Source organism: Talpa occidentalis, unplaced genomic scaffold (genome assembly GCF_014898055.3).
Source record: "Talpa occidentalis isolate TD23 unplaced genomic scaffold, MPIMG_talOcc4v2.1 talOcc4.2, whole genome shotgun sequence".
Taxonomy (NCBI): domain Eukaryota; kingdom Metazoa; phylum Chordata; class Mammalia; order Eulipotyphla; family Talpidae; genus Talpa; species Talpa occidentalis.
Genome location: NW_023602073.1, coordinates 57,231,882 through 57,256,859, shown reverse-complemented (window position 1 = coordinate 57,256,859; position 24,978 = coordinate 57,231,882). Strand labels below are relative to the sequence as shown.

General features: G+C 41.2%; 3 protein-coding genes and 1 long non-coding RNA gene across 12 annotated transcripts in view; 1 reads left to right on the top strand and 3 right to left on the bottom strand.

Moving 5' to 3' along the window:
- The window catches only part of ANKS1A (ankyrin repeat and sterile alpha motif domain containing 1A), a 224,096-nt gene extending 212,678 nt beyond the window's left edge, over nucleotides 1–11,418 (bottom strand). For 4 of the 6 annotated variants that reach the window (XM_054698737.1, XM_054698736.1, XM_037519554.2 and 1 more), the window contains exon 1: nucleotides 11,067–11,364. In XM_054698737.1, the coding sequence (XP_054554712.1) occupies nucleotides 11,067–11,263 (197 nt within the window). In that variant the 5' untranslated portion in view covers nucleotides 11,264–11,364. Of the gene's footprint in view, nucleotides 1–11,066 lie in introns of all 6 variants that reach the window. The other 2 variants (XM_037519555.2, XM_037519556.2) reach the window with 2 other exon arrangements.
- Nucleotides 11,419–11,956: 538 nt separating this feature from the next.
- On the bottom strand, nucleotides 11,957–13,416 carry LOC129146451 (uncharacterized). Its single transcript, XR_008553201.1, has 3 exons — nucleotides 13,266–13,416; nucleotides 12,915–12,977; nucleotides 11,957–12,715 (listed from the first exon to the last, which is right to left on the bottom strand). It is a non-coding gene; the product is annotated as an uncharacterized LOC129146451 (long non-coding RNA).
- TAF11 (TATA-box binding protein associated factor 11) lies at nucleotides 12,555–20,675 on the top strand. 3 transcript variants are annotated; one of them, XM_037519558.2, is made up of 6 exons: nucleotides 12,555–12,601; nucleotides 12,690–12,862; nucleotides 14,139–14,287; nucleotides 18,290–18,377; nucleotides 18,717–18,813; nucleotides 19,473–20,675. In XM_037519558.2, exons 2-6 carry the CDS (start codon nucleotides 12,692–12,694, stop codon nucleotides 19,601–19,603), a joined length of 636 nt encoding a protein of 211 aa, XP_037375455.1. In that variant the 5' UTR covers nucleotides 12,555–12,601; nucleotides 12,690–12,691; the 3' UTR covers nucleotides 19,604–20,675. The 3 variants fall into 3 exon arrangements, with proteins under 3 accessions (XP_037375455.1, XP_037375454.1, XP_037375456.1); XM_037519557.2 differs by lacking the exon at nucleotides 12,555–12,601 and having other exon boundaries at nucleotides 12,608–12,862; XM_037519559.2 differs by lacking the exons at nucleotides 12,555–12,601; nucleotides 18,717–18,813 and having other exon boundaries at nucleotides 12,608–12,862; nucleotides 19,473–19,529.
- BLTP3A (bridge-like lipid transfer protein family member 3A) overlaps nucleotides 20,662–24,978 on the bottom strand; it is a 66,839-nt gene continuing 62,522 nt past the window's right edge. For both annotated transcript variants that reach the window (XM_037519551.2, XM_054698735.1), the window contains exon 21: nucleotides 20,662–24,853. In XM_037519551.2, the coding sequence (XP_037375448.1) occupies nucleotides 24,728–24,853 (126 nt within the window). In that variant the 3' untranslated portion in view covers nucleotides 20,662–24,727. The remainder of the gene's footprint in view (nucleotides 24,854–24,978) is intronic.

Genomic DNA, 24,978 nt, shown 5'->3' with positions numbered 1-24,978 from the left:
TCATATACAGTGAACTTTGAAACAAGGAAGGAAAATGCACAGATGTCAGAACAGGAACTCAAAATCAGAACTGTTGAGAGCAAGCTCTCAACTCAATAAATCAGAAATCAACAATAAGGAGACAGAAATGGGCTTAGTGTAATTAATAAAAGCCAATTTTACTGACTCGTTAATGATGACCTTAAAAGTATGACACCAATGAAACATATTCAGAGTAACAAATGGGACAATAAGATCTAAGTAACTTAGATCTTAGCTATCTAAGTAGCTTGACACATCTAGAGATTCCAAATAAAATTGATGGGAAAAACACCATTTAAAGTGGGTCTTCTGTAATTAATTCCTAAAAAACTTTGTTACTCAAATCCCTAGCACATATTTTTAAGACTTTCTCATCTATAGGGTTGTCTTTAGTCTTTAAGAAGTACAGAAGGAGGGCCTCCCCTGGTGGCGCAGCGGTTGAGCACTGGGCTGCAAAGCTGCCTGCAGCCTCTGCAGCGCCAGTTCGATCCCTGGCTGCCGGCGAGGGTCCCACATGGCGCGCAGACCTCTCCTGCCATGCCCGCTGCTCCCCTCAGCAGTGTATTTCATCACTCTGCCTGTTCTGCTCCCCACTCTGGCTCTGGTGAATTCTCTCACCCTCCCGTGCTTCCGACTGTACCCCAGTGCTTGTATAAATAAATAAATAAATAAATCTTTAAAAAAAAAAAAAAAAAGAAGTACAGAAGGAAAAAAAAAAAAGATTAGAAGCCCTCTAGCTAATCTATACTCTTGAAAATAAAAACACTTGATTTGCAATTGGCCAAATAAAATAGCACAAGTGGGCCACGCTTAAATAGAAATGTCATGCATTAAAATAACAAATATACATACCATTTCATTACAAACCAATTCAACTATTTTCCATAGTAAAGTAAAATTGTCTAAGTCTCAGCACATTTTAAAAAGGCTATTACTGAAGCACAAATATGTTTAAATACATGAGTTCATAAAGATATTTGCAAATCATTGTTAAACCTCTGAAGTCTCATCAGAACGCTCTGAAGAATACTAGAAAACCAATTTGACCTGAAAATTGGAAACTAAGGGGAAAAAAAAACAAGCATTGAATTCATTTCTTCCTTTACAAACGATACCACAGAGTCACCAGGAGGTGGTAACTGGAGGTCTGTAAAAGCATTCCTGTTAATAAGTGAAGAAGGGAAAGCAGAAATGAAAATATTACCGTTTTGCAAATATAATTAAATCTTTGGTCTAGATAGAATTGTCAGTGGAGGCTGCAACATCAGACAGAGGCTACCTGAAGGAAAGGCACACCATCCCCTGGGAAGAAGTCCTGCCAAAAAGTGTGAGCCTGAATCAAATCAAGCCCATAGATCTGATTTCCAGCTTACAGGAAATACAGGGGAAAGAGGAACATGCTAGATGATACCTCAGAGATATAATTAGCAAAACCCAGACTGTGGGAATGGAGCAAAAGAGCTTTTTTCGTTAACAAATAACTAGGGGGAAATAATGAAAGATGAAACCTATAACTTCAAAGAGACTGAAGAAACAGATGAAACAAATGAAATGTTTGGACCTTGTTAAATACAGATTTGGAAAAAAAACACAACTGTAAAATAGACAATATGGAAATAATGGAATCATGACTAAATATTTGATGATTTTTAAGGAACTACAATTTTGAAGGTATGATAAAGATTATCTGCATATTTTTAAAGAGTCTATATCTTTTTTTTAAGATTTATTTATTTATTTAATTTATTTATTTGTTTGTTTGTTTGTTTATTTATTTATACAAGCACTGGGTACAGTCAGAAGCACGGGAGGGTGAGAGAATTCACCAGAGCCAAAGCGGGGAGCAGAACAGGCAGACAGACAAAATACACTGCTGAGGGGAGCAGTGGGCGCGTCAGGAGAGGTCTGTTGTGCCATGTGGGACCCTTGCCGGCGGCCGGGAAAAGAACCGGCACTACAGAGGCTGCAGGCAGCTTCGCAACCCAGCGCTCAACCGCTGTGCCACCAGGGAGGCCCAGAGTCTATATCTTTTAGAGATACATACTTAGATGATAAATAGAATTTTCTTTAAAAACAGAGTGGGGGCAGGGAGGTAGGGTAAAAAAAACAAAGTAGGCCATAAACTGATAATTGGTTTATGGGCACCTATGGCATGTGAAGATTCATTATTGTATTCTCTTGATTTCTGTAAGTCCAAAATTTCCCACAATTTAAGTCAGAATAAAAGGAAATGGCTTTTCAATGAGGAACACCTGAAACTTAGATAATGTTATAATGCAGTGTACTTCAATCTTAAAAAAATGGTTTTAGTTCATTCTACCTGAAACAATATTGCTCAATGCATTTGTATGGTTTTCTAAACATTTTGCCTCTGAGGAGCAAATTCAAGTTGTACCTTTGAACATTCAAGTCACACAAAGGCAACTTTCTAAATATGTGTAAACTTATCAGTCACAGATCAGTGTGTTATTGTATAATCAGAAGGTCCCAGGAGGTATGAAAGGCCTTAGAATTATGATGAGTTATCAAATTCAACTGCACATAAGTGATTTCTGCAATGATTGAATACTCAATTCTTTCTACTATCCTAGTGAGCATATAAAATGCTATAAGCACAAGCGCACACAAAAACTTGTACAAGGTTGTACATGCTGTCCCAATAGCAGAAAACTAAAAACAAACAAACCCTTGTTCAGTGGAAGGAAAGGGACTAAAAAATTATAGTTCCTATACACTGGACTATCATTTTTTTTAAAAAAGATTTATTTATTTATGCATAGAAGAACTGGGTACAGGCCAGAGGTTTGAGGGGTGAGAGGATTCACTGGAGACAGAGTGGGGAGCAGAACAGGCAGATCTACTGAAATACACTGCTGAGGGGAGCAGCGGGCAAGACAGGAGAAGTCTGCTACGCCATGTGACTCACGTCTCTGGCTGGGGATGGAACTCATGCTGCAGAGGCTGCGGCTAGCTTCACAGTGCTGTGCTTAATAACCCCTTGCGCCATTAGGGAGGCCCTATCACTTACTTAAAATGAGGTTGAGGAGTACAGAAAATGAAAGTTCACAATAAAGTGAAATTTTGAGAGAAAGTATGTATATAGAACAATGTCACTTCTGCTAACAACACAAAAACCATACAGAAAAAAAGGATGAACACCGAGGTTACAATAGTTAATTTCTCTAAGTGGTAAAATTATAGATGATTTCAGTCCATGCTTTGTGCCTTTCTGAATCTATCAATTTCTCTATAATAATCCTAATATGGCAGAGGGATCCTCTATTCCTTATTCTACAATTCAGAAATCCAAATAGTTCTGAAAATGAATTTTGAAAAGTTAGCAGTAAACTCACTTAGCTATAAAATCTGACCAAAACTGACATGAAGCTGCTTGCTATTTATCCCCATTTAGTGTGAATAATTACAGGTTCACTGCAGAGATATAGTGCTCACAAGTGCTGCCCTAGATCCAACTAGAGGCTCAATATTGCCCCCCAAAAACCCAAAATTCTGGCTTCTAAAACATATCTAGTCCCCAGATTTCAAATGAGATTATGAACCTGTATCAATTTGTAACTTTGCCAGCATTACCATTTTTAGGCTTTAAAAATGGGACTTACACTCAAAAAGGCTGGAAGCCTCTGCTATTATTACAAATGTTTAAATGGCAATGTTATTTTTAAAAAAATAAAAACTATGGGGCCTCCCTGGTGGCGCAGGGGTTAAGACGCAACCTATGAAGCAATCTGCAGCCACTGCAGCACGAGTTCGATTCCCAGCCGGCCAGGGAGAAACCCACATGGCAGGACAGACCTCTCCTGTCTCACCCGCTGCTCCCCTCAGCAGTGTACTTCAGTCCGTCTGTCTGTTCTGTTCCCCACTCTGTCTCTGGTGAATCCTCTCACTCCCCGCATCTCTGGCCTGTACCCCAATTCTTGTATAAAAATAAATAAATCTTAAAAAAAAAAACCTATGTCTTTAATAAACACAATTATTATTCCCAATGCACCAGCAGTGGCAAACACTGGACTTCCATCAGATGACATCCGTAGCCAAGGCTTACCAAGCCCTTGGCATGTGTCTGGCATTATACGCCTTCCATATTAGCTCAGGTGATGTTGCTTCAGGAGGCAGGACTATCCCAGATCCATCGTGCATATGAAGACACAGATGCCCATGGAGGTCAGTAACATGACCCTCAGCAGCCATGTTAAACCCTTACTAGTTAAGCAAGAGAAGAGGCAGCTGTGCTTCCTGGATCATCTCCACTGTTTTTAATAGAGGTAATAACATCACAAGTAAAGCAGAGACAACAGACTTGTTTTTAAAACTCCTTTTTGATTTGCAAACTAAACAAACTTGATCTACAAATTACTGAGAAAGGATAAATACAAAGCCATACCATATAATTTTGAGTATTACTACCATTAACTCTAACCACACCAAAGTTATTTGAAGATGTTCTATGAATGTAACGATATAATTTTCTATACCACAGAAAATCTCCCAGTAATCTTTTGGAAATCAGTGTGGGGAATATTTTTTGAGGTCTCTCCAGAAGAGGCCAACTTTCTACTCACAGGAGAGTTTGACATTTCCAAGAACAAACTCTCCACTATCTACTTTTGGGGTCTCCTTGGTGTCTCTGGGATATAAAACCCAATAATTTACTTTCCCTACTGAAGACCACAGCAGAAATAGTCTTGATTTCCTTTTTGCAATCCAAAATTCACAGATGTTTGGGGTGAACAAAGCAAGAGGGAAACCAAGGGGGAACTTTCTGAAGGGCTTTTTCTGGCTGAGGATACAACTTTCACTGGAAATCCATGACCCAGGACCAGTGGACAAGCTCAAGCTGACTGGATACAAATCAGACTCTCCAGACCACAAAATTGTTTCAGTGTTTCCTGTCTCTAATTTTTATAACTAAGATTGTAAGAACTGAACTTCAACTGAAGAATTCAGAAAAAGAAATCACAGACTTATCAAACTTCAGCTAAATTATCTTTTACTACAAGTAGACTAGTTAACTCAGTTTAAAACTAATACTCTCAATTTTTAGATTTAAAGCAACCACACAGAAGTAATTTCCAAACAGGCTACCTTTTCTTTTTCTTTCTTTTTTTTTTAAACAAAGGAACCATATTCTGCCTTAGAGGGAGAAAAATGTGCAGTAATGCCAAAGAAAAGACACAGGGTGGCCATCTCAAAAAACTTACAAGAAGTATTTTAGGAAGATCTTAAAACGCCATTTTAAATGAATTAAGGAGGTTGAGTGAAAGGCCAGAAAACTGCCATCCTAGTGGATAGTTGGGTTGTGCTGTTTTGTTTTCCATTATCTTAGAGTGGAAACTTAGAGCAAACAAGTCCATGAGCTCCTACTTCCATCCTCTCCCATTCTACCACCTCACGTGGCCATGTTGCCCTCTCCCTTATGAAGTTAAATCATTTTGCTCAAAATAGGCACATTCAAAAGAAATCTGGAACAGTGCAGGGCAAAAGTAAAAGGATCATAATTCCCAAGCTACAGGTGCATTCTGAGGGGTGAATAAAGACGCAAGTCAATAGAATAGTTATGCTAACTACTTTTTTAAGAAAAGATTTATTTATTTATTTATTTATGCATACAAGAACTGGGATGTAAGCAAGACATGTGAGGAGGCGAGGTGGGGGAGCGGTGAGAGTATTCACCAGAGAGAGTGAGGATCAGAACAGGCAGATCTACTGAAATACACTGCAGCAGGCAGGCAGGAGAGGTCTGCTGTGCCATGTGGGTTGCTCCCAGGCTGGCTGGGGATCGAATCCTGCAGCAGTAGCTGGCGATAGCTTGATAGCGCTGTCTTTAACCCCTGCACCACCAGGGAGGCCCTGCTAACTACATTTTTTAAGTCTGAATTCCTTCACTTAAATATTAGTAACCTTTCTTTAAAACAATGCAATAATGTCGTATCTTCTGACAATTTGGGTGAACCTGCTGTTATTCCTAAAATGGGGTCCATTTTTCCAATTTTTTCATTTTTCACTCCTCATTCAGAACCTTTTCATATTTTTGACAAATTCATGTCTCTTGGTATCCCAAGAGCAGACCTGTGCAGACCTCCCCTGTCTTTGAGCAGCAGACCTCCCCTGTCTTTTCCTCACCTCCCCCTGAAATGGTAGAGATAAAACTAGTTTAGAGTCACACTTATTGCTACTGTCTACATATTTGCAGATTTCTATAGCAATCCTCCTTGGCTTCTTATTCATTTTTCTCATGTTTGAGAAATTAAGTATAGAATTTTCCTAACCATGACACAATCTGATCCTTAATTATGGCCTGTGGTTTAGTTTCTCTGTGCTTCTGAATGCTCAGGAGTGCATTATACTTTAAATCATTCATATACATTCACACTCACATACATCAGTATTCAGCTCATAATTCAATTTATCGTTTTAAGTTACTGTATGAGGTTTTCTTTAATATTTCCTTTTCTGAGATCTTTTGCCTTTTAGTTGACAGACTTCTGTTAACCTAAATCTTACTGTATTCTCATACAGAAATAGCTTTCTTAGAAATAAGTAGTTTCACTACAACCATAAACACTCCAAACTCCCATTACATGAGAATCTGAGTGTCTGCTATGTGCATTAGGCTGAAAAATACTGAGACTTTCAAACATTTAAAAGAGATTTAGGGGCCTCCCTGGTGGCGCAGGGGTTTGGGACATAACTTATGAAGCTGACCGCAGCCTCTGCAACACAAGTTCAATCCCCCACCCAGCCAAGATGCAACCCACATGGAGCAGCAGATCTCTCCTGACTCGCCCGCTGCTCCCCTCAGCAGTGTATTTCGGTTGGTCTGCCTGTTCTGTTCCCCACTCTGTCTCTGGTGAGTCCTCTCACCCGCCATGCCTCTGGCCTGTACTCCAGCTCTTGTATGCATGGGTAAATAAATCTTTAAAAATAAATAAATAAAAGAGATTTAATACAGGGCCTCCCTGGTGGCGTAGGGGTTAAGTCTCAGAGCTATCACCACACTACTGCCTCAGCTTGATCCCCCATCAGGGAGCTAACCCACATATTGTGCAGCAGACCTCCCCTGTATTACCCACTGCTCCCCTTAGCAGTGTATTCCAGTAAAATCCACTTGTTCTGTCCCCACTCTGTCTCTAGTGAATCCTCTCACCCCCACATCTCTGGCCTATACCCCAATTCCTCTATGCAAAAATTTAAAAAAGGATTTAATACAGTGCTGTTTCAAGATAGACTGAAGACGTGCATCACTTTGACAATTTTAAAATGAAACAGTATTATATAAAGTAAAATCCATGCTATCGAAAATCTCTGTAAGACTAGACCTTTAGAAAAGCATCTTCTATATTATCTACTATGTGTCCTTGTCCATAACAAAAATTTACATTTGAATCATTTTAAATAGAAACTACATTTTTCCTACTTTCTTGAACATAATTCAATCTTTATTTGATGACTAAGAGTCATAATGGACAGAAATTATAGCACTAAGCTATAGAACAATGATGTTTGGGGCTTAAACCAGGACTGCAGGGTTATGTTCATATATGTTAATAATCTCAAATTACTGGGAGGTAGGGAACTTTATACTAGATTTTGTTTTTTCTTTTATTTTGTCGATCTGTCACACAGACATTTCATACTACTATAAATACTGTAAGGAATAGGCCATGTATCAGGAGAGGGACTAGTTCTGATAGTGCACCTACTATGTGCCAGGTCTACGATAAATGTTGCAATGCATCTAGCAACTGACCTGGCACGAAGCAGAAGATGAGTAAACATTTGGTAAGTGAATGCCATCAATGTGCCTGCCTGAGGAGGACCTCTCCCTATTGTTTCTAATCTGCCGTGACTTGGAAAACAGATATCCAAATATCAAGCAACACTATTAAAATGTGTCTGGCATGGTTCTTTGCACAAAGTGGGTGGGTACAGCATGGCAAAATTGCATGTGCTGAACTGAACTGAAGATACTAACAGTGAGCACTTACAATATGCCAGTGATTTCTTACATTACCTAAGACAATGCCTTCAATGCAGATATTATCCCCATTTATAGATGCAGAATTTGAGGTTGAAAGTGGTCATGTTTATATAAAGCAGTGGCAATGGAATATGAATCCAGACAGTGTGAGGGCTGACTGAAACAAATGGTTTTAAGCATAATACTATAGTGCATAATACTACATTTATATATAATATAAATGTATAGTATAAATGTATAGTAAATAAGTAAAGGTTAGAAAGACATGAAATATGTGTATAACAACTCTTTTCTTCCTAGTAAACCTTTCTTTGCTGACATGCTGATTCTCAGGTATATTCTCAATTGATGAGGTCACCATATGTAAACATTATACTGACAAGTGAAAGCAATAAACTGAAAACTAGGCAAGCAAAGTATGAGTTGAGCTACTGTGTACTACAGATGGATTCCAAAGAAGTAGAAGCTTGAGAGATCTTTGTGTACTAGGGTCATCGGGGAGGGCTTTAAGAAGTTAAGACCTGAGCTCAAGCAGTATAAGAGAAAAAAGGAATGGGGGAAACAAAAGGGTATTTTATAGCTAAAGAATAATCGCAAAGCCACTGTGAAATTGGGGGTCGGGGATCATAATAGATGAATAAACATACATGTGGTCTGGAACATCTATATCCACTGCAGCTGTAAGCCCCTATTCCTGCCAGATTTACTTAATCATTCAAGCAGCTGGACAAACAAGGGTGCAGATGGCAGTACCATTGGATTAGGATATGGTAGCAGACTCAAAGGCCAAATCTGAAGCTATGATTCCTTTCCTATGATTGCTTTACAGCTCAGATTCCTTGACTAGGGAAGTGTAAGCACCCTCGACTATTTCCAAACCTTAAAAAGGAGGACATGCTGACCTAGGGATTACTTAAATACATGGTCTCATTTGCTCAGAAATCTTTCACTAGGTAGAAGCAGAATCACCTCTAATTAATGACACACCTACTGTAACTAGTGCCTGCAGATCCTCCCTGCCCCCAGGAGTCACAGGGATGAGAGACTGGGGCAGTGCCTGTCTCTACAGCAGACACAGGAACATGTCCGGAGGAGTCAGCTCTCTCTTCAGGGAATGGGGACACCATCCACACATTGGGAAGGAGACGGTACATTTTAGCATGAGGTCCAAAGTAAAAACATTGTGTTCAACAGAGACTGCTTAACCACCTAGTAGTTAAATCAGCAAACGGTTCACTCGTCTCTGAGTGAGAGCCCTAAGAGTAACTTGACTTGCATTTGATAGCTGAAGATATGTGAAAGTTTCTCACTTCAGTGGGATATACTGGGGACTAAGGTATCTCTGGCAAAACTCCAAATGCTTTTATTCAACTCATTACAGACAGGCACTCCCAAACTTGGTAGTCTTTCTCTCATCTCTCAGATATCAAAGTGCAAAAGTATCAAAATAATCCAGGTAAGACTCAAAACCCAATTCATGCATTGACTATATATTTCCTGAACACTTCTGAGTTGTCAGGCACTGATCTAGGAACTGAGACTAGGTCCCTCTGCAAGATGGATGTGTACCCATCCATTATTATTTCCTTTTATCCTACCCAACCACTCAAAGCTCCAGGCAGGGAGTTCTTCTAAAGCCCCATTAACAATCAATCATTCTCCTTTCCCACTTCTGTGCCTCTGGTCAAGCTGTGCACACCTAGGACACGCTCACTGTACTTCAACCCAAACCCTCCCATCCTTCAAAGTTAGCTGAAGTCTTCCAACCTTTCTCCTCCACCTGGAAGCCCTGATTTCCATCTCATCCCAACAACGTCTTGTTTCTCTGAACTACTAACAATTACAGTGAATACCACCATTAGTTTATTTAGAAATGCATCATCCTCTAAGTGACACATATTTATTCAATAAATTCTGAATATCAACTGCGTATTGGCACTGTTCTAACGGTTGGAGAAAATGCAGCAAACAGTACTTGTTTTTTCCTCCCCAAAGCCTCTCTCCTCGAGAAAGTTCTTCTCTTATACTGTTTTTTAAAAATTTCCAGTAGATATCTGGATTCATACTCAGTTCCTGATACCTAACAATTAATTAGAGCCTTGGGCATCCTTGGTCCAAGCTCACTCAAATTGAAGTTACATAAACTAATGGGGAACAAAAGCAAACGAAGCCATTTCTAAATGAACTTCCACTTCTTAAAAACCTCAAAAGAACAAGGAAGGAAAAGAAAACAGGCTATGAAAGCAATGCTGAACCAACACATTTTGCGTACACCAACAAAGCACCTCCAATCCGCCCTCCAAACCACGAAAGTGACCTTTTCTTTCAATCCTCACAACTCCAGATTCAAGTGTTCATTTTAAGAGACCTTGGAAAAGTTTAAAGCGCCCCTGTTTCCTAAACAGGTCTTTCTAAAGCTTTGTTCCTTGATGAATAACCCCCCCCCCAACCGCTGCATTCGCCACTTCACAGACTAATCCAACGAGGTTCACTACAAGGAACTAGATTTGAGCTTCACGCATAAGAGAAGCTCAAAGAACACTTTGAACGCGATAAATCCAGAGACAATTTTAATATAAACAACAAAAGCCAGGTCCTGCTGAGGCTGGTGGAAGGCTCCAAGTTCCCAAAAGAAGGGAATCAGAGAATTTCCTCCACGGGAGCCGCGAGATCCCGCAAGGCGTGGGAGTTTCTGCAGGAGGTGAGGGAGATTTAAAAATATATATGGTTCTAAAGTGATTTGAGAGGTACGACAGCTGGCACCCTATAGCGGGCGAGGGGGAAGCCGGGCTGTGCCATGCGGCGGAGGCTGCCACCTGGGCACTCCCACCATTCTTCACAGCCGGGTCGGGACGCGAAATAGGGGGGCCGTGCGCCTCGCGGACCTGCACCCGCGCCCCCGGCCCCCGGGCCACCTGCCCTCGCCCCGGGGCACCTCGCAAACCCGTCCCGCCCAGGTCTCGGGAGCCCCGACCTCTCTGGGGACCTGAGACTAGTGGGAGGGAAGGGGTCTCGGGCGGTGGCCCGGCCCTGGCGCGTTACCCACCTGAGCAGACTGGAGAGGGGGTGACTCGAGGAGCCCAGGCCGCCGCCGCTGCCGCCGCCGCTGCCGCCCCCGGAGCCGCCGCCGCCGCCGCCGCTGCCCCCGAAGCCCGAGGAGAGCCGCTTCCCGGACAGCAGCTTCTCCACAGCCGGGAGGTGCCCGGTGCGGGCCGCCTCCAGCAGCTCCTGCTCCTTCCCCATCCCCAGGGCCGCCGCCCCCAGGATCCCCTTCCCGGGGCAGCCACGGAGCCTGCTCCGGTTCCCAAACTTTCCGTCTCCGGGCAACGCACCCCCCAAACCGGCCGGGGACACCACCCCCCTCCCCCCCGCCTTTCCCCCCCCTCCGATGCGTCACTTCCGGGATCCGGCGTCACGCGTCACCGCGCCCCCTTGCCCCGCCCCCTTGCCCACCTAGCTGGGCGGGGCTAAGCGGGCGGGCGCAGGTGCCTCTCGCCCGCCAGCAGGGAACCCCTCGAAGCAAAGACAGGCTTCCAGGGGCCTGCGGAAAGTGCCCTGTGGGCACCCGCCGCACAGGTGGAAGGGAGTAGACAGACCCACCTGTGTGTACCTCCCGAAGTGTGCTCCTTCCCCAAAGGTTTTTGGGAGCCTACAGGACAGGAAATACGGTAATTCATCCAGGCAGCGTAGAAACAAAGAGAAAAATGTGGTAATGCGCACGAAAATTTCCGTGTCCGTTTTTTCAGCATGAATAAATTTAATATGTTATGGTATAAGGAACTAGCGATAGAGAGGAGAATAAAAGGCTTCCCACAGTACCAAAAGAGAGGAAATTTTTTAAAAACTAGCACCATACCCACTTTTTCATGCCCCCAAACCCTGAAATAACTCGTTAGAGTGAAACTTTCATAAGGACCCCCCCCCCCCCCCGTAGATTTCGTTTCCTTTTACTCTGATGAGTAACTGACATAAAAAGTCAGGTTTGTGAAATTGCCCTAGATCTGGACTGGTGAATTGGAAAAATCCGATAACTGGATAGCAGCGGCGCCTTGTTCTGTTTCTGGCGCTGGCGCTGTTCCGGGGCGCTAGCTCGACAGTTGTGGAGTGAGTTAATGGACTGGATACGTTTTGTTCAAGCAATGTGACTTTTTTAGCTGCTTGTGGATCAGAAAGAAACACTGGTAATTCGATGTAAACACAGGCGCCCCATCTCTGTCCAGCTGAAACGAGCAAGGCTGAATCTAACCCGTCCACCTGCAGCCGCCTCGCGACCCCGCAGACGCGGAAATGAGTTTTCTCGCGTTTCCAGACTTGATGAGGCAAGTGGAGTAAGCGGTTAACGGGCATTGAGACTTTTAAAAGGCGGAAAGGACAGATAGAGTCCCTCCGTAAACACACAGCTTTCCTTCTCAAATGCTGGTTTCCAGAATCCACAAACTGAACTCCTCACTCTCAATTTTCCCTCTCCCCGTCGCCACCAAATCAGAGTCAAAACCGAGCCTTGAAGTCCTCTCCGCGCGCCTGCGAGTGACGCCTCCGAGCCGCAGCAGGGATGACGTCATCGCGGCGCGCCCGGAGGAAGTAAGTTTTGGGGCTGCCGTGCAGTGCTTGCTTCTGAGCTCCTGAGCCTGACAGCAGCGTGATCTCCTTTCTCCTCCTCTTCTTGTAGCTATGGACATTGCCTGCGAGTCCCCCCTGGAAAAAGGTGGAGAGACAGGAGAGTCAGAAGAGGCGACTGCTGCTTCCGGGGGACCCGGGCCTACTGACAACGACGCAGCCCCTGAGGAAACTGAGGGGGACGGAGATGGGGAATTAAAAGAAGCCGCAGCTGAGGAAGGAGAGGTAGGAAGCGAGACCAGAGTAGTATCCGAGACTATGTTAGTGGCTGCTTTACCTTTTTCTTCGTTGGTCCCTCCCAAGCTACTGGAACTCATGGGGACTTCTAGATCTGCAGTCGCTGGAACGGGATGGGGGAGGGAGACAATCATAGTGCTGGTTGGGTGCCAGAGACCCAAACGGCAGGTTAGTATTTTTAAAGCTATTAAAAGCTACTTCTAAGGGAACTTTAAATAACATTTTGTTTTCCTAGTGAGGAAATTGAGACAGTGCAAGAGCTAAAACCCAGAATTCTTAGTACTCCTTTCCCGTGGATTTTACTTAAACATAACTGACTTTACAGGCTGAAGAGCTGATCAAATTCGTTAAAGGGGGACTTCAAAGGGAATTCCTGGCGTATCGTTCTTACCTTTTTGAGACATTTCAGTGTCCCAAAATTAAAGGTTACCAATGGCGTGGAAGCTAACTTCCAAAGTTTTCTAAACACACCAAATCCATAGTTGGGTCACCCCAGGAGCTCAGAAGTGTTGCTTAGTTGAGCATCAGCCAGAATCTGAGTCCTGTCTGGGTTCCATCTCTAGAGACAGAATCTTAGAGATATAAGGAACTTAGATCATGGGGTGGGGGAGCATTAGATTAGATAGAAATAGTCTTTCACAGCCCAAAGTTGCACCAAAAAATACATTAGCTAAGAATTTTTAGATAAAGCATAATGTGATGAAACTATCTTTAAGAGGAAGCTTTAAAACAGTTCTCAATGATAGAAAGGATTTGAATAATAATTAGCTTAGTCCAATAAAGATCTCACTGCATGCAGAAATTTGGATCCAAAAATTTTTGATGCTACTGTATTATTTTTAAAAGTTGGTCATATACCAGACCACAAAGAAAAGCATACATTTTTAAATCTTTATACACAGAGACAGAAGAACTGATTCCATGGAGACTTTGCTGACATCCCTTGTAAAGAATAAGGTTAGGAGAGTGGGCTCAAGAGAGTGGTTTCATGATCCTTGGCATTTCATTCCCATTGTAAACAGATACTGGAACTGTGATCATAGTTGAACTGGATTATTTAAGGGCTGGTTTTCTTTCTACAGAAAACTATAAACTTCTTTAAGAGAGACAGTACATCTTACACTTGATGGTACTGTCAGTGCCTGGAACCAGAAAACTACTGAATAAATGATTTATTGTGTTGTAGTGAGAATGATGTCTTCTTACCTTGCCCAAATCTGAAAAGTCGGGCAAGAATGTAATAAGGTTTCTTTCATCTTCTCAGGTCAAGAGTCAGGATATCTCAGATTTAACAGCAGTTGAAAGGGAAGACTCTTCTTTACTTACTCCTGCAGCCAAAAAACTGAAAATAGATACCAAAGAAAAGAAAGAGAAGAAGCAGAAAGTGGATGAAGATGAGATTCAGAAGATGCAGTAAGTCACTTTCTGATCTTTCCCCATTTTAAGGCAAGTCTTGCTTGGCCACACAAAGTTAACAGTGTTTCTTGACTTTTAGTAACTTTCTTTTTTAAACTCAAAAGAAAATAAAACAATTAATACATTAGGCTACCTGCTAGAAAACATAAATAAGTAAAAAGAAAAAAATAACACCTTATGACCAGAGATAAAATATTGCTGCTAGACCAAAAAAAAAAGTTATACCAGAGATAAATACAGTATTTTGAGGTTTAGTCTCTAAAATGTTTTCTATACATATATATAAATAAATATTTCGAAGATGTTATATATTGTTTGTATAGCTGTTTTTCACTTATGTATAGTGAATGTTTTCCTTGTCAGAAATTACACATCTGTAACTCAGAAAATACAGAAAAGTAGGGAAAAATTACCCATAATCCCACCATTCTGAGTTTACCCTGAATATACATTTAGGTACATACCTTTTTAGATTTTTTTAATCATGTTTGATATGTACAGATGAATAGTTTCAAGTCAATAAATATGCCCATAAATCATAATTTTTAAAAATTTAATCAATTTTTATTTTTATTTATTTTTTTTTTTAAAGATTTATTTATTTATTTATACAAGCACTGGGTACAGTCAGAAGCGCGGGAGGGTGAGAGAATTCACCAGAGCCAGAGCGGGGAGCAGAGCAGGCAGAAGGACCGAAGCACACTGCTGAGGGGAGCAGCCGGCGGCAGGAGAGGCCCGCGCACCGTGCGGGACCCTTCTCCGGTGGCCGGGGAACAGCCGGGGTTTGAACCAGCGCTACAGAAGCCGCGGGCAGCTTGGCAACCCTGCGCTCAATCGCTGTGCCACCGGGGAGGCCCTAATCAATTTTTAAATGACAGATCATTTAACATATTAAACCACTAAGATGTATTACCACAGATATACTTCCTTGAGGCAAATATCTACAACTTTTTATTTTTTAAGATAATACTGTTTTACAGTACTGTATGTGATTCAGAGATATGGGATCACACCTCTTCAAATGTATGTCACCACCCACTCCCACCACGAAGTCGTCTGTAGACATCCACCATAGTTCACTGGGCCCCTCCACACTTTGCTCTCCACCCTGCCCCACCCACTCTGGTAGCCTTGGTTTTACTGACAGATTTATAGTTATTGGTTTGGTTTTGACCTTTTGTTTTGTTTCTCTGTATTCCACATATGAGCAAAACCATGCGCTATTTGTCTTTCTCCTCTGACTTTTTTCACTTAGCATAATCCCCTTCAGTTTCATCCATATTATCACAAATGGCAAGACTTCATCTTTTTTTTTTTTTAATTACTGAGAAGTGTTCCATTTTGTGTGTATATGCACATGTGTACACACACACACATCTTTTTCATCCACCTATCTGTCCTTGGACACTTTTCTTGTTTCCATAACTTGGCTATTGAAAATAATGCTGCAATGAACGTAGAAGTGCATATATCTGCTGGATCTTATGGTAGATCTATTTTTTATATTTTGAGTAACCTCCATAACGTTTTCCATAGGGGCTGGACCAGTCCACATTCCTACCAACAGTGTACCAGCGTTGCTTTTTTTCCACATCCCTGCCAACACTTGTTATCTCTGGACTTTTGATTTTGATTTTGATTTCCCTGATGAGAAGTGACAATGAACGTGTTTTCTTTGAAGAAGTAACAATTTAATTCTTCTGCCTTTTTTTTTTAAAGATTTATTTATTTATTTATTTATTTATTTATATAAGCACTGGGTGCAGTCAGAAGCACGGGAGGGTGAGAGAATTCACCAGAGCCAGAGCGGGGAGCAGAACAGGCAGAAGGACCAAAGTACACTGCTGAGGGGAGCAGCGGGAGGCAGGAGAGGTCTGCGCGCCATGTGGACCCTCCTCTGGTGGCCAGGGAGCAGCCTGGGATCAAACCGGTGCTGCAGAGGCTGCTAGCAGCTTTGCAACCCAGCGCTCAACCGCTGCGCCACTGGGGAAGCCCACTTCTGCCTATTTTTGATTAGGTTTTCTTTTTGTTAAGTTGTATGAGTTCTTTATAGATCTTGGGGATCAGCCTTTTATGAGTTATACGATGTGCATATATTTTTCACATTCAGTAGGGTGTCTTCTAATGATAGTTTCTTCTGCTATGCAGAAACTTTTTGGTGATGTAGTCCCATTTGTTTATATTCCCTTTTGTTTCCCTTGCTATTGAAGACAGAGCCACAGACATCCTTGGAGCCAGTGTTATGGAAAGTTGTGCCTGTTTCTCCTAAGCATTTAATGATTTCAGGTCTCACATCCAAGTCTTTAATCCTTTTTGAATTAATTTTTGTGCAAGGTGTGAGACAGTAGTCTAATCTCACTCTTTTGCATGTGGCAGTCCAGTTTTCCCAGCCCCACTGTTGAAGACTTTCTCCAATGTATATTCTTGGCTCTTTTGTCATAGATTAACTGTTCTTATATTTTCAATTCTATTTCATTGGTCTGTGTGTCTGTTTTTATTTCAGTACCATACTGTTTTAATTACTATAGCTTTTATTTTTAAAGATTTATTTATTTATGCAAACAAGAATTGGGGTACAGGCCAGAGGTGCGGGGGGTGAGAGGATTCATGAGAAGCAGAGTGGGGAGCAGAACAGGCAGATCTACTGAAATACACTGCAGAGGGGAGCAGTGGGCGAGACAGGAGAGGTCTACTGCACCATGTGGGTTGCTCCCTGACCAGCCGGGGATCAAACTCATGCTGCAGGGAATACCCAGTAAATCATTTTTCATGGCTATCTTGTATTCCATTATGTGGGTGAACCATAATTTAACCATTCTCTGTATCTGTTTGATTTGTTTCATATTTTTCTTTTGCTATTGTTAGGAGGAAAGATTCGCGGGTGAGGACCCACAGTCAGGCAACCCGTTTCATATTGGGGTTGCCCTGTAACATTATGATTAGTATCTTTATATTCTTTATCTATTTACTTCCTAAGATAAATGTAATTGCTAGTTCAAGCAGCATGAACACTTTCAAAGACTTTTCATATATGTATTTCCAAATTCTCCTAACAGATTGTTCCACTTTATTGGTATTTGTGAGTTTGTGTCCTCCTAGTTTCATTAATACTATTTTTTTTAAGATTTATTTGTTTGTTTGTTTGTTTGTTTTATTTATTTATTTATTTATACAAGCACTGGGTACAGTCAGAAGCGCGGGAGGGTGAGAGAGTTCACCAGAGCCAGAGTGGGAAGCAGAGCAGGCAGACTGACAAAGTATACTGCTGAGGGGAGCAGCGGGCGGCAGGAGAGGTCTGCGCACCATGTGGGACCCTCCTCTGGTGGTCGGGGAGCAGCCGGGGATAGAACTGGCGCTGCAGAGGCTGCGGGCAGCTTCGCAACTCAGCGCTCAACCACTGTGCCACCGGAGAGGCCCTCATTAATACTATTTTTTAATACTTGTCTGATTTATGAAAATATTATCATTTTAGTTTATCATTTTGGTTTCTTTAGGTGATAGTGAAGGTTGATTTTTTTTTCCCTGCTATCTTTACTAGCCATTGGTGTTTTTAGAAATTTCCTGTTTGTATCCCTTGCTCATTTTCTAAAATTGGCATGGTCAGCTTTTTATTTATTTGAAAGAATTAACTATATATTGAGTATTAACCCTTTTACATAGATGTTACAAATATTTTCACTATCTTAATGCTGAAAACTCTGTTTGAATATAAATTTATGTATTTCTAATAACAAAATGAAGATATATAGTAAGGCAGAGTGACAGTGACTCAACATTGTTAAATTTTTTTTAAATGAAAAAAAGATGTTGTGTTACACTTTCTCTCAACTTTAAGATAGAAATGCTTTTATCCTCATTCCTCATAAGCACCAATCCTAATGCTATTTTTGATCCCTTGAAAATTCGTTTTCTAATTATCTAACACTTATATTGATGAAATAATGTATCTTAAGCATTTGTGCTTATAAAGCAAACTTAACTACTTGAATCTTTGTCTAGAATCCTGGTTTCTTCTTTTTCTGAGGAGCAACTGAACCGTTATGAAATGTATCGCCGGTCAGCCTTCCCTAAAGCAGCCATCAAAAGGGTAAGGATGGACTGCCTCACTTCTTTTCCATCAGATACAAAACTGAACTAGGCTTGAGATCACTGTCCATTGGCATTTGAAGTGAGATGTTAGGGATATTGGTGGGGTATTTAGGCTGGAAAATAAAAACAGCACACCTCTTAATTATCTGACCTATTACAATTTTGTGTTTTATGAATAGGGTCTCAACATAGAGAATAAGTCACTATACAATTGAATTCTTGTTTTAACAGTCTCAATTTTAGCAACTAGTCTTTAGGAAGCACTTTTTCAGGGCAAAGCGTTTGTGGGTACTTTTCTACTTGACTTATCTTAATCACTCTTTTTCCTTCTTTCAAGCTGATCCAGTCCATCACTGGCACTTCGGTGTCTCAGAACGTTGTTATTGCTATGTCTGGTATTTCCAAGGTTTTTGTCGGGGAGGTGGTAGAAGAAGGTGAGTGTTACTTACGTAAAAATACTGGATTTAATCTGTGGTGGTCTAATTTTCAAGGACACCTATAATAAGGAACTTAGTAAGGCACCTACGGGAGTTTCCATTTGCACTGATTGACCAAGTATATTCAGGAGTGCATGACTGTTGTTCCTTGAAACTCTTGAAAGTTTCAGTACTTTCAAGGAAAGAGGCAGGAAGTATGCAGGCAATTTTCCTGATTCTTATCCTCAGCCCAAGGTGACAGAAGCACTTTCTATTTTTCTCCAGTGAACTTTGTTCATTTCTGCTGCCAAAAATAACCACTGGGGTTAAGCATTGTGGTATGGTGAGGAGTTGTCCCTGCTGTTATGACCCCAGGAACTGCTCCCTTATCCACCAAATAAAGAACCTCGCTACCCATTGCTAGTCTCTATCCAATTAAATCTTTTCTTTTTTTGAGAAGACATTTTAAACTGTGTCTATGATAAAGCCTGATATAGATTATATTAACACTAACATGATACATTTTATAGCATTCTCTTAAGAAGGAAAAATGTCTTAGTTTATTTTCCTAGCAGCTTAAGGAGAGTTTATGAAAATTACAGTTCAAAAAGATAATGAACTTTAAAACTAATAAATTCTTCTGTGATAATGAAACTTTCTCCTTGCCCCCTATTTAGCTTTGGATGTGTGTGAGAAGTGGGGAGAAATGCCACCTCTACAACCCAAACATATGAGGGAGGCAGTTCGGAGGTTAAAGTCGAAGGGGCAAATTCCCAACTCAAAGCACAAAAAAATCATCTTCTTCTAAACCAAACCTAGAAAGGCCTGGTACTGAAGGAAGAAGTACTGGTTCCAGACTTCCATCCCATGAGACTTCCTACACTGGTGCTTTAGTCTCTCAGTTCTCCAGGGATATCATGATGATTCTAATGTCTTTCTCAAAACTCTGATACCAATCACAATTAAAGACATGCCTTGACTAAATTTTGGGACCTCAGTGCATTTTGAGGCCTTTAACTATTTCTTGGCCAATTGGAAGAAGAAAGGTTCATGGGCCTTCATCTTCTGGACAAGAGCTGCTTTCAGAGAGAAAACATTTCGAAGAAAGCTTTGATGGTTTCACATTGAAGCCTTGAATTTCTGATACAGGTTGTTTCTTACATCTGCTTTTAAGTGGATGAACCAAGCAGAAACATTTGACTTGGTGATACTCTATCATGAAGGACATGGTGATAGCAGGAATAGTGGAATAATTTGTCCCTGTAAACATGGTTTTCATATGGACTTTGGTGAGTGATCATTAAACTGTTTTCCAACTTGCCATGTGTATATTCATTTTCTGCCTAGCTGGTTGGAGTGAGAAGATATTTATTCTTTTTTAGTGTCAGAGTAAAATTGTCTTGGTTCTTTTGTAAAAATTTGACCCTTCGTTTATTTGGGTTTTTTTTTTTTAAGCCTTCATTTTCTACTAGAACCATTAAAATTTCATCGTAGAATACAGCATTTAAAAACAATGTAAAAGGCCTCCCCTGGTGGCGCAGCAGTTGAGCACCGTGCTGTGAAGCTGTCCGCAGCCTCTGCAGCTCTGGTTCGATCCCGGCTGGCTGGCGAGTATCCCATGTGGCGTGGCAGACCTCTCCTGTCTCGCCCGCTGCTCCCCTCAGCAGTGTATTTCATCAGTGTGCCTGTTCTGTTCCCCACTCTGTCTCTGGTGAATCCTCTCACCCTCCCGCACATCTGGCCTGTATGCCGGTCCTTGTATAAAATAAATAAATCTTTATTAAAAAATTTTTTTGAAAAAAAATAAAAACAATGTAAAAGCTGAATATTTCAGATTCTAATAAACAGATATATCACAACCAATACTATTTTAATAAGTTTAATTTGTTTTTTTCAGGTGGTTCACAGAACCAATACACTCAAGGTTTGATTAGATATTGCAACATTAAAATTTCCCAATACTGACCATTTTCCAGTTCAACAGATACATTCTCATTGTTTTCCTCAAATAGAGGGTAATGAAGTGACCTTTATTGACAGTGATTAGCAGTAATAAGGCTACTGTATATAATTGGCAATCCCCAAGAATTCTTCCTTCTCTTATTTTTCAGTCATAGGGAAAAGGGTTTTGAAGCTGTTCTTTTCCGAAGCTTTCCTGAGCAGATCTTAGTATAAGATTCCAGTTCTGCTTAGCACCCTGAGTGGGGGAAAAAGCTTGGACTCACAAAGTTGGGCAAATCTGACTGTAGTATATTACATTAAACTGACTTTAAACATGTACTTAGCGAATGGAGAAGTGGAGCATTCCACAAAGAAAGGCTGTAAGACTCAGGCTAAAAATCAAGTTCCCGTTTCACCATGGTAATCTCAAAACTACCTTCTTTCCCTACACCCATAAACTAGCCTAAATGGAAACCAATGTAAATGATCTAAATAGAAGCATTTAAGCTACAGGGCATGTGAGAGGTGGTATTTATCCCTTGTGTAATCCATATACAAGAACTATTCCTTTCGGAACCATGAAAAAGGATAAAGATTGCAGCCCATGGCAAAATGGGGGCAGATTAAATATGCAGCAAACCATACAGCAAAAAGCAACCATCTTGAGAACCCACTTCTCTGACTCAAAGAAACTAGGTTAATTATTTCAGTTAAAAACAGAATTTGAGACTGATAACCACCCCCACAGCCGAGCTAAGAAATAGACTTATCCATTCGCACTAAAGCATACCTCTGGTACATCCATGTAAACAGGAAATCTAGACAATCACAGATGATAGACAGTGGTAAATCTTCACAGCTGAAATGGTGATGTGCAGTGGAAGAAGTCTTTAAGGGATAGCGGTGCTATCACTCCAGACATTTTCTTGAGGTATTGTTATCTCTTGTTCACAGTCTTAGAGCTCCGAGGCAGAAATTGAAAGCAGTCCAGAGGAACTGCTACTATTTTTTCTTTTACATTTATGAGGACTACCGACCAGTTCACATTTCTTCATTATCAGTCTTCCTTTCTCTGGTGAACAGGTATATTAAGTAATACAAGATGATTTTTACTAAGTGTGTACTTAGTACATGTACTTCCAGGGGACAACATCCCCTACTATATTTCCTGAAGGAGGACTTCAAGATACAACAACGAAATCCTCCACATAAGGGAGGTCAGAAATTCTAGGGCTCTGTTGGGCATGTGGACAGGTGCTCCAGACCATGCCAAAGTCTGACTGAGCTCTGGCCATTAAAGGGGTTTGCCTTGGTGCTTGCCAAATGTGTTTTATTGCCTCCCATCAAGTTCAAACTCAAGGTGAAAATACCAAGCTGTACTTATTAGTATATATGTTTTGTTTTTGTTTTATTTTTTGCATAGAGGTATGCAAAAGAGGTGGGTAAGGGAGGAGGGACAGGAAAAAATAAGAATGTGATTTTAAATCTATTCAGGTAAGCCGAAAATTGAATAATTCTATTTTCCAGCTAATCGATCTCCCTTCTCCCCCTCCAAGAATAATAGAAATACCATACTTGAGAAGATCAGTGATCCATTCTACCTCTAAAACATTAAGAGGGTTTGTGGAGGGCTACAGTTAACCATCTCAGTTGCCTATCACCAAAAGCCCTGATTTTCTAGAAATCCTTAAGGAAAACTGTCAGTGATTCCTCTTAAACTTTCTGTCCCCATGAATGGTTTCTGTCAGCACCACTTCTTGAGCATAAGTTCCTGATTGCTATGAGAAATACTTTCTTTTCCTAAGGCCATGAGGTAGAGCCCTAGAGCTAGTGTTTTAGGACCTGGCTTCCTTGCGCTTGACGAGATATTTGATCTAATACTCCCCTCAACTTTTTCCAGAATTGGAGTCAGCCAACATTTTAAAGATATGTCATGTCATGTACTTCCACCCCCTGATAATTTTTGCTGTTCTCTGAACCTTTCCTCCAGGTTACATATGTTGCAAATGGTATCATCAGAAGCGCACAGATAACTTAAGACATTGCCATGGTTTTGTACGAGGTACTGTCGCCTGTGTTGTCTCCTTATGCCCTACCTGATGATGTCTAGAAGGCAGCTGGGCTTCTGGCCATGCAGCACAGTGACCCCTCCTCCTTCTCAGCAGTGTTCTGCTTTCTTTCCTGAGTTCTAACAATTCACTGCCTCCTCCATTGCTTGCTGACTCTTTTGTAAGTACATCACTTTACACTTACCTATGTAGAACCTCACCTGTCACTTTCCTGAGTATTTATAGCTCACATTGTTTTTTTTTAATCTCTTCCGGTTTACCTTTCACTCCCTGGAAGTAGTTACATTTAATGGCACTGTAATATTCTATTTTCAGGTTACTTACAAAAACTTTAAATATAGTTTAATCAAACATATGCCCTTAGGAACTATGTTAACATTCTTACCAGAAAGATGTTTATACCTTAATTGTTTCCTAAGCGTGACAAAATATCCCCATAATCTCACAGTAACTGGTGCTTTTAAAATTGCCTCGGTGAAGAAACTTGACAAAAGCCTGAACAAATTAGATCTTGTTCTTTCTTGAATGTGTGTGTCTTTTTAACTTCAAGAAAAAAAAAAAAAACCCACAATAATATATGCATCAGGTGTGACTTCCCATAAGGAAACCATTTTACCTTTCCTTTAGTAGGTCAAATATGATCTAAGATTTTAGTGACACTACTAAATCACTATTTTACCATCTTGCCAATTCAAGGTGAGTTAGCTGATAAATGTTTGTCCAATCCACACAGCTTGAAGCATACCACAGAGCTATATGGATGTTAGGGAAGTGTTAGGGAAGATTTAGGTTCAAAGAGGAGAGAAATGGCTCTTTTATAAAGTAGGTGCAAAACCTAGGTAACTTGAAGGGTTGGTTGGTTAGTTGGTTTTTTCTTAAGTCAATATTACATGATTTTGAAAAGCCACAGAGATAGAGGGAGGTAAGAAGAAACAGGCTGGGATGTTTATATTAAATATCTTTAGCTCCCACACCACCAAATGCTGAGGAGAATCCGATGTAAAGTCACAGTGCTGGGGAAGCACTCCCAAGGACCCCCAGGGACACAGGGGAAACAACCTGTCGCTTATTAACAGTTACATAACCTGTCAAATAACAGTTGTGGAAGAGACAGGGCTTTAGGCGGGCAACAGGGGGCCAATAATTGAGCTCCCCTCTTGATCCTCCAATATCACACCTTCTCCCTAAGCTCCGAGTAAATACTTTTTTCCTGGTTTAAATCTCAAATTGTGTCATTGAGAGGAAAAATGATGCAACTGAGTCACTCCTATTGTTCACTTTCTACCCAGCATCACAATGAAGAAAGTATGTAACAGAGGAATCTTAACCCTGAAAATTTTGATTGTAACTTTAGTCATGATGACATGGGCTGGCTCCCTTTTCCAAAAAGGCAGAACCAAGGTCTCCCTTCTTGTGGCTCTCCTGGTTTCTGCCTTGCCATTCCTATTCCACTCCACTACCACGGCCACAGCTCAGACCAAGGACTTTTCAGGTCTGCTACAGGAAGCTCTGAGACATAGAATCTTTGGTGGCTCTGGGTGACTGAGGAGGTGGGTACTTTCCCTGCTCACAAAGGTTGTGGAAGAAGCAAATATCTGCAATGAAACTAGGGGGTGTAATGACCCTAGTATTAAGAAGACTTCGCCTAGTCAGAGGGCCAAAAGGTTTTATACAGGCAAGATATGATGCTTGAGCCACACACAAAGCTGCTCTCAAATTCTTGGGAAGTAGTCATGCTTCACCTGTCTTCCGTCCAAGTTAGACAGCTAGTTGAAAGGACACCACGAAGAGAGTTGAGCACTCCCCCAGTCCCTCTGGCATTCTTAGCAAACTGATTTAACACTGGACAGTGCCTCTGTCCTAGGTGGTGCTATTGCTGGTGATCTTCTCTCTCCTTGGCACAGATGGCTCAGCCACTGCTATCAGAGCTCAAAGAGGGGGTTATATTTCCTAATTTCCTGAAGAAGTCTTTCTTTGTCCTGGTTAGCATTGGCCAATGCTTGCTTAGTTTCTCTAAGTTCCTTTTGTAGGGTAGGCAGTTCTTTCACCTGAGGAATAATAAGTAATTCATAGTTAATCAATATGGTAACCACTTTGCAAAAACATCCAGTAAGGGAACAGGGAGAAAAATCCCAGCAGAAAAATCCCCAAGTTTAGTCAATGATCAAGACTA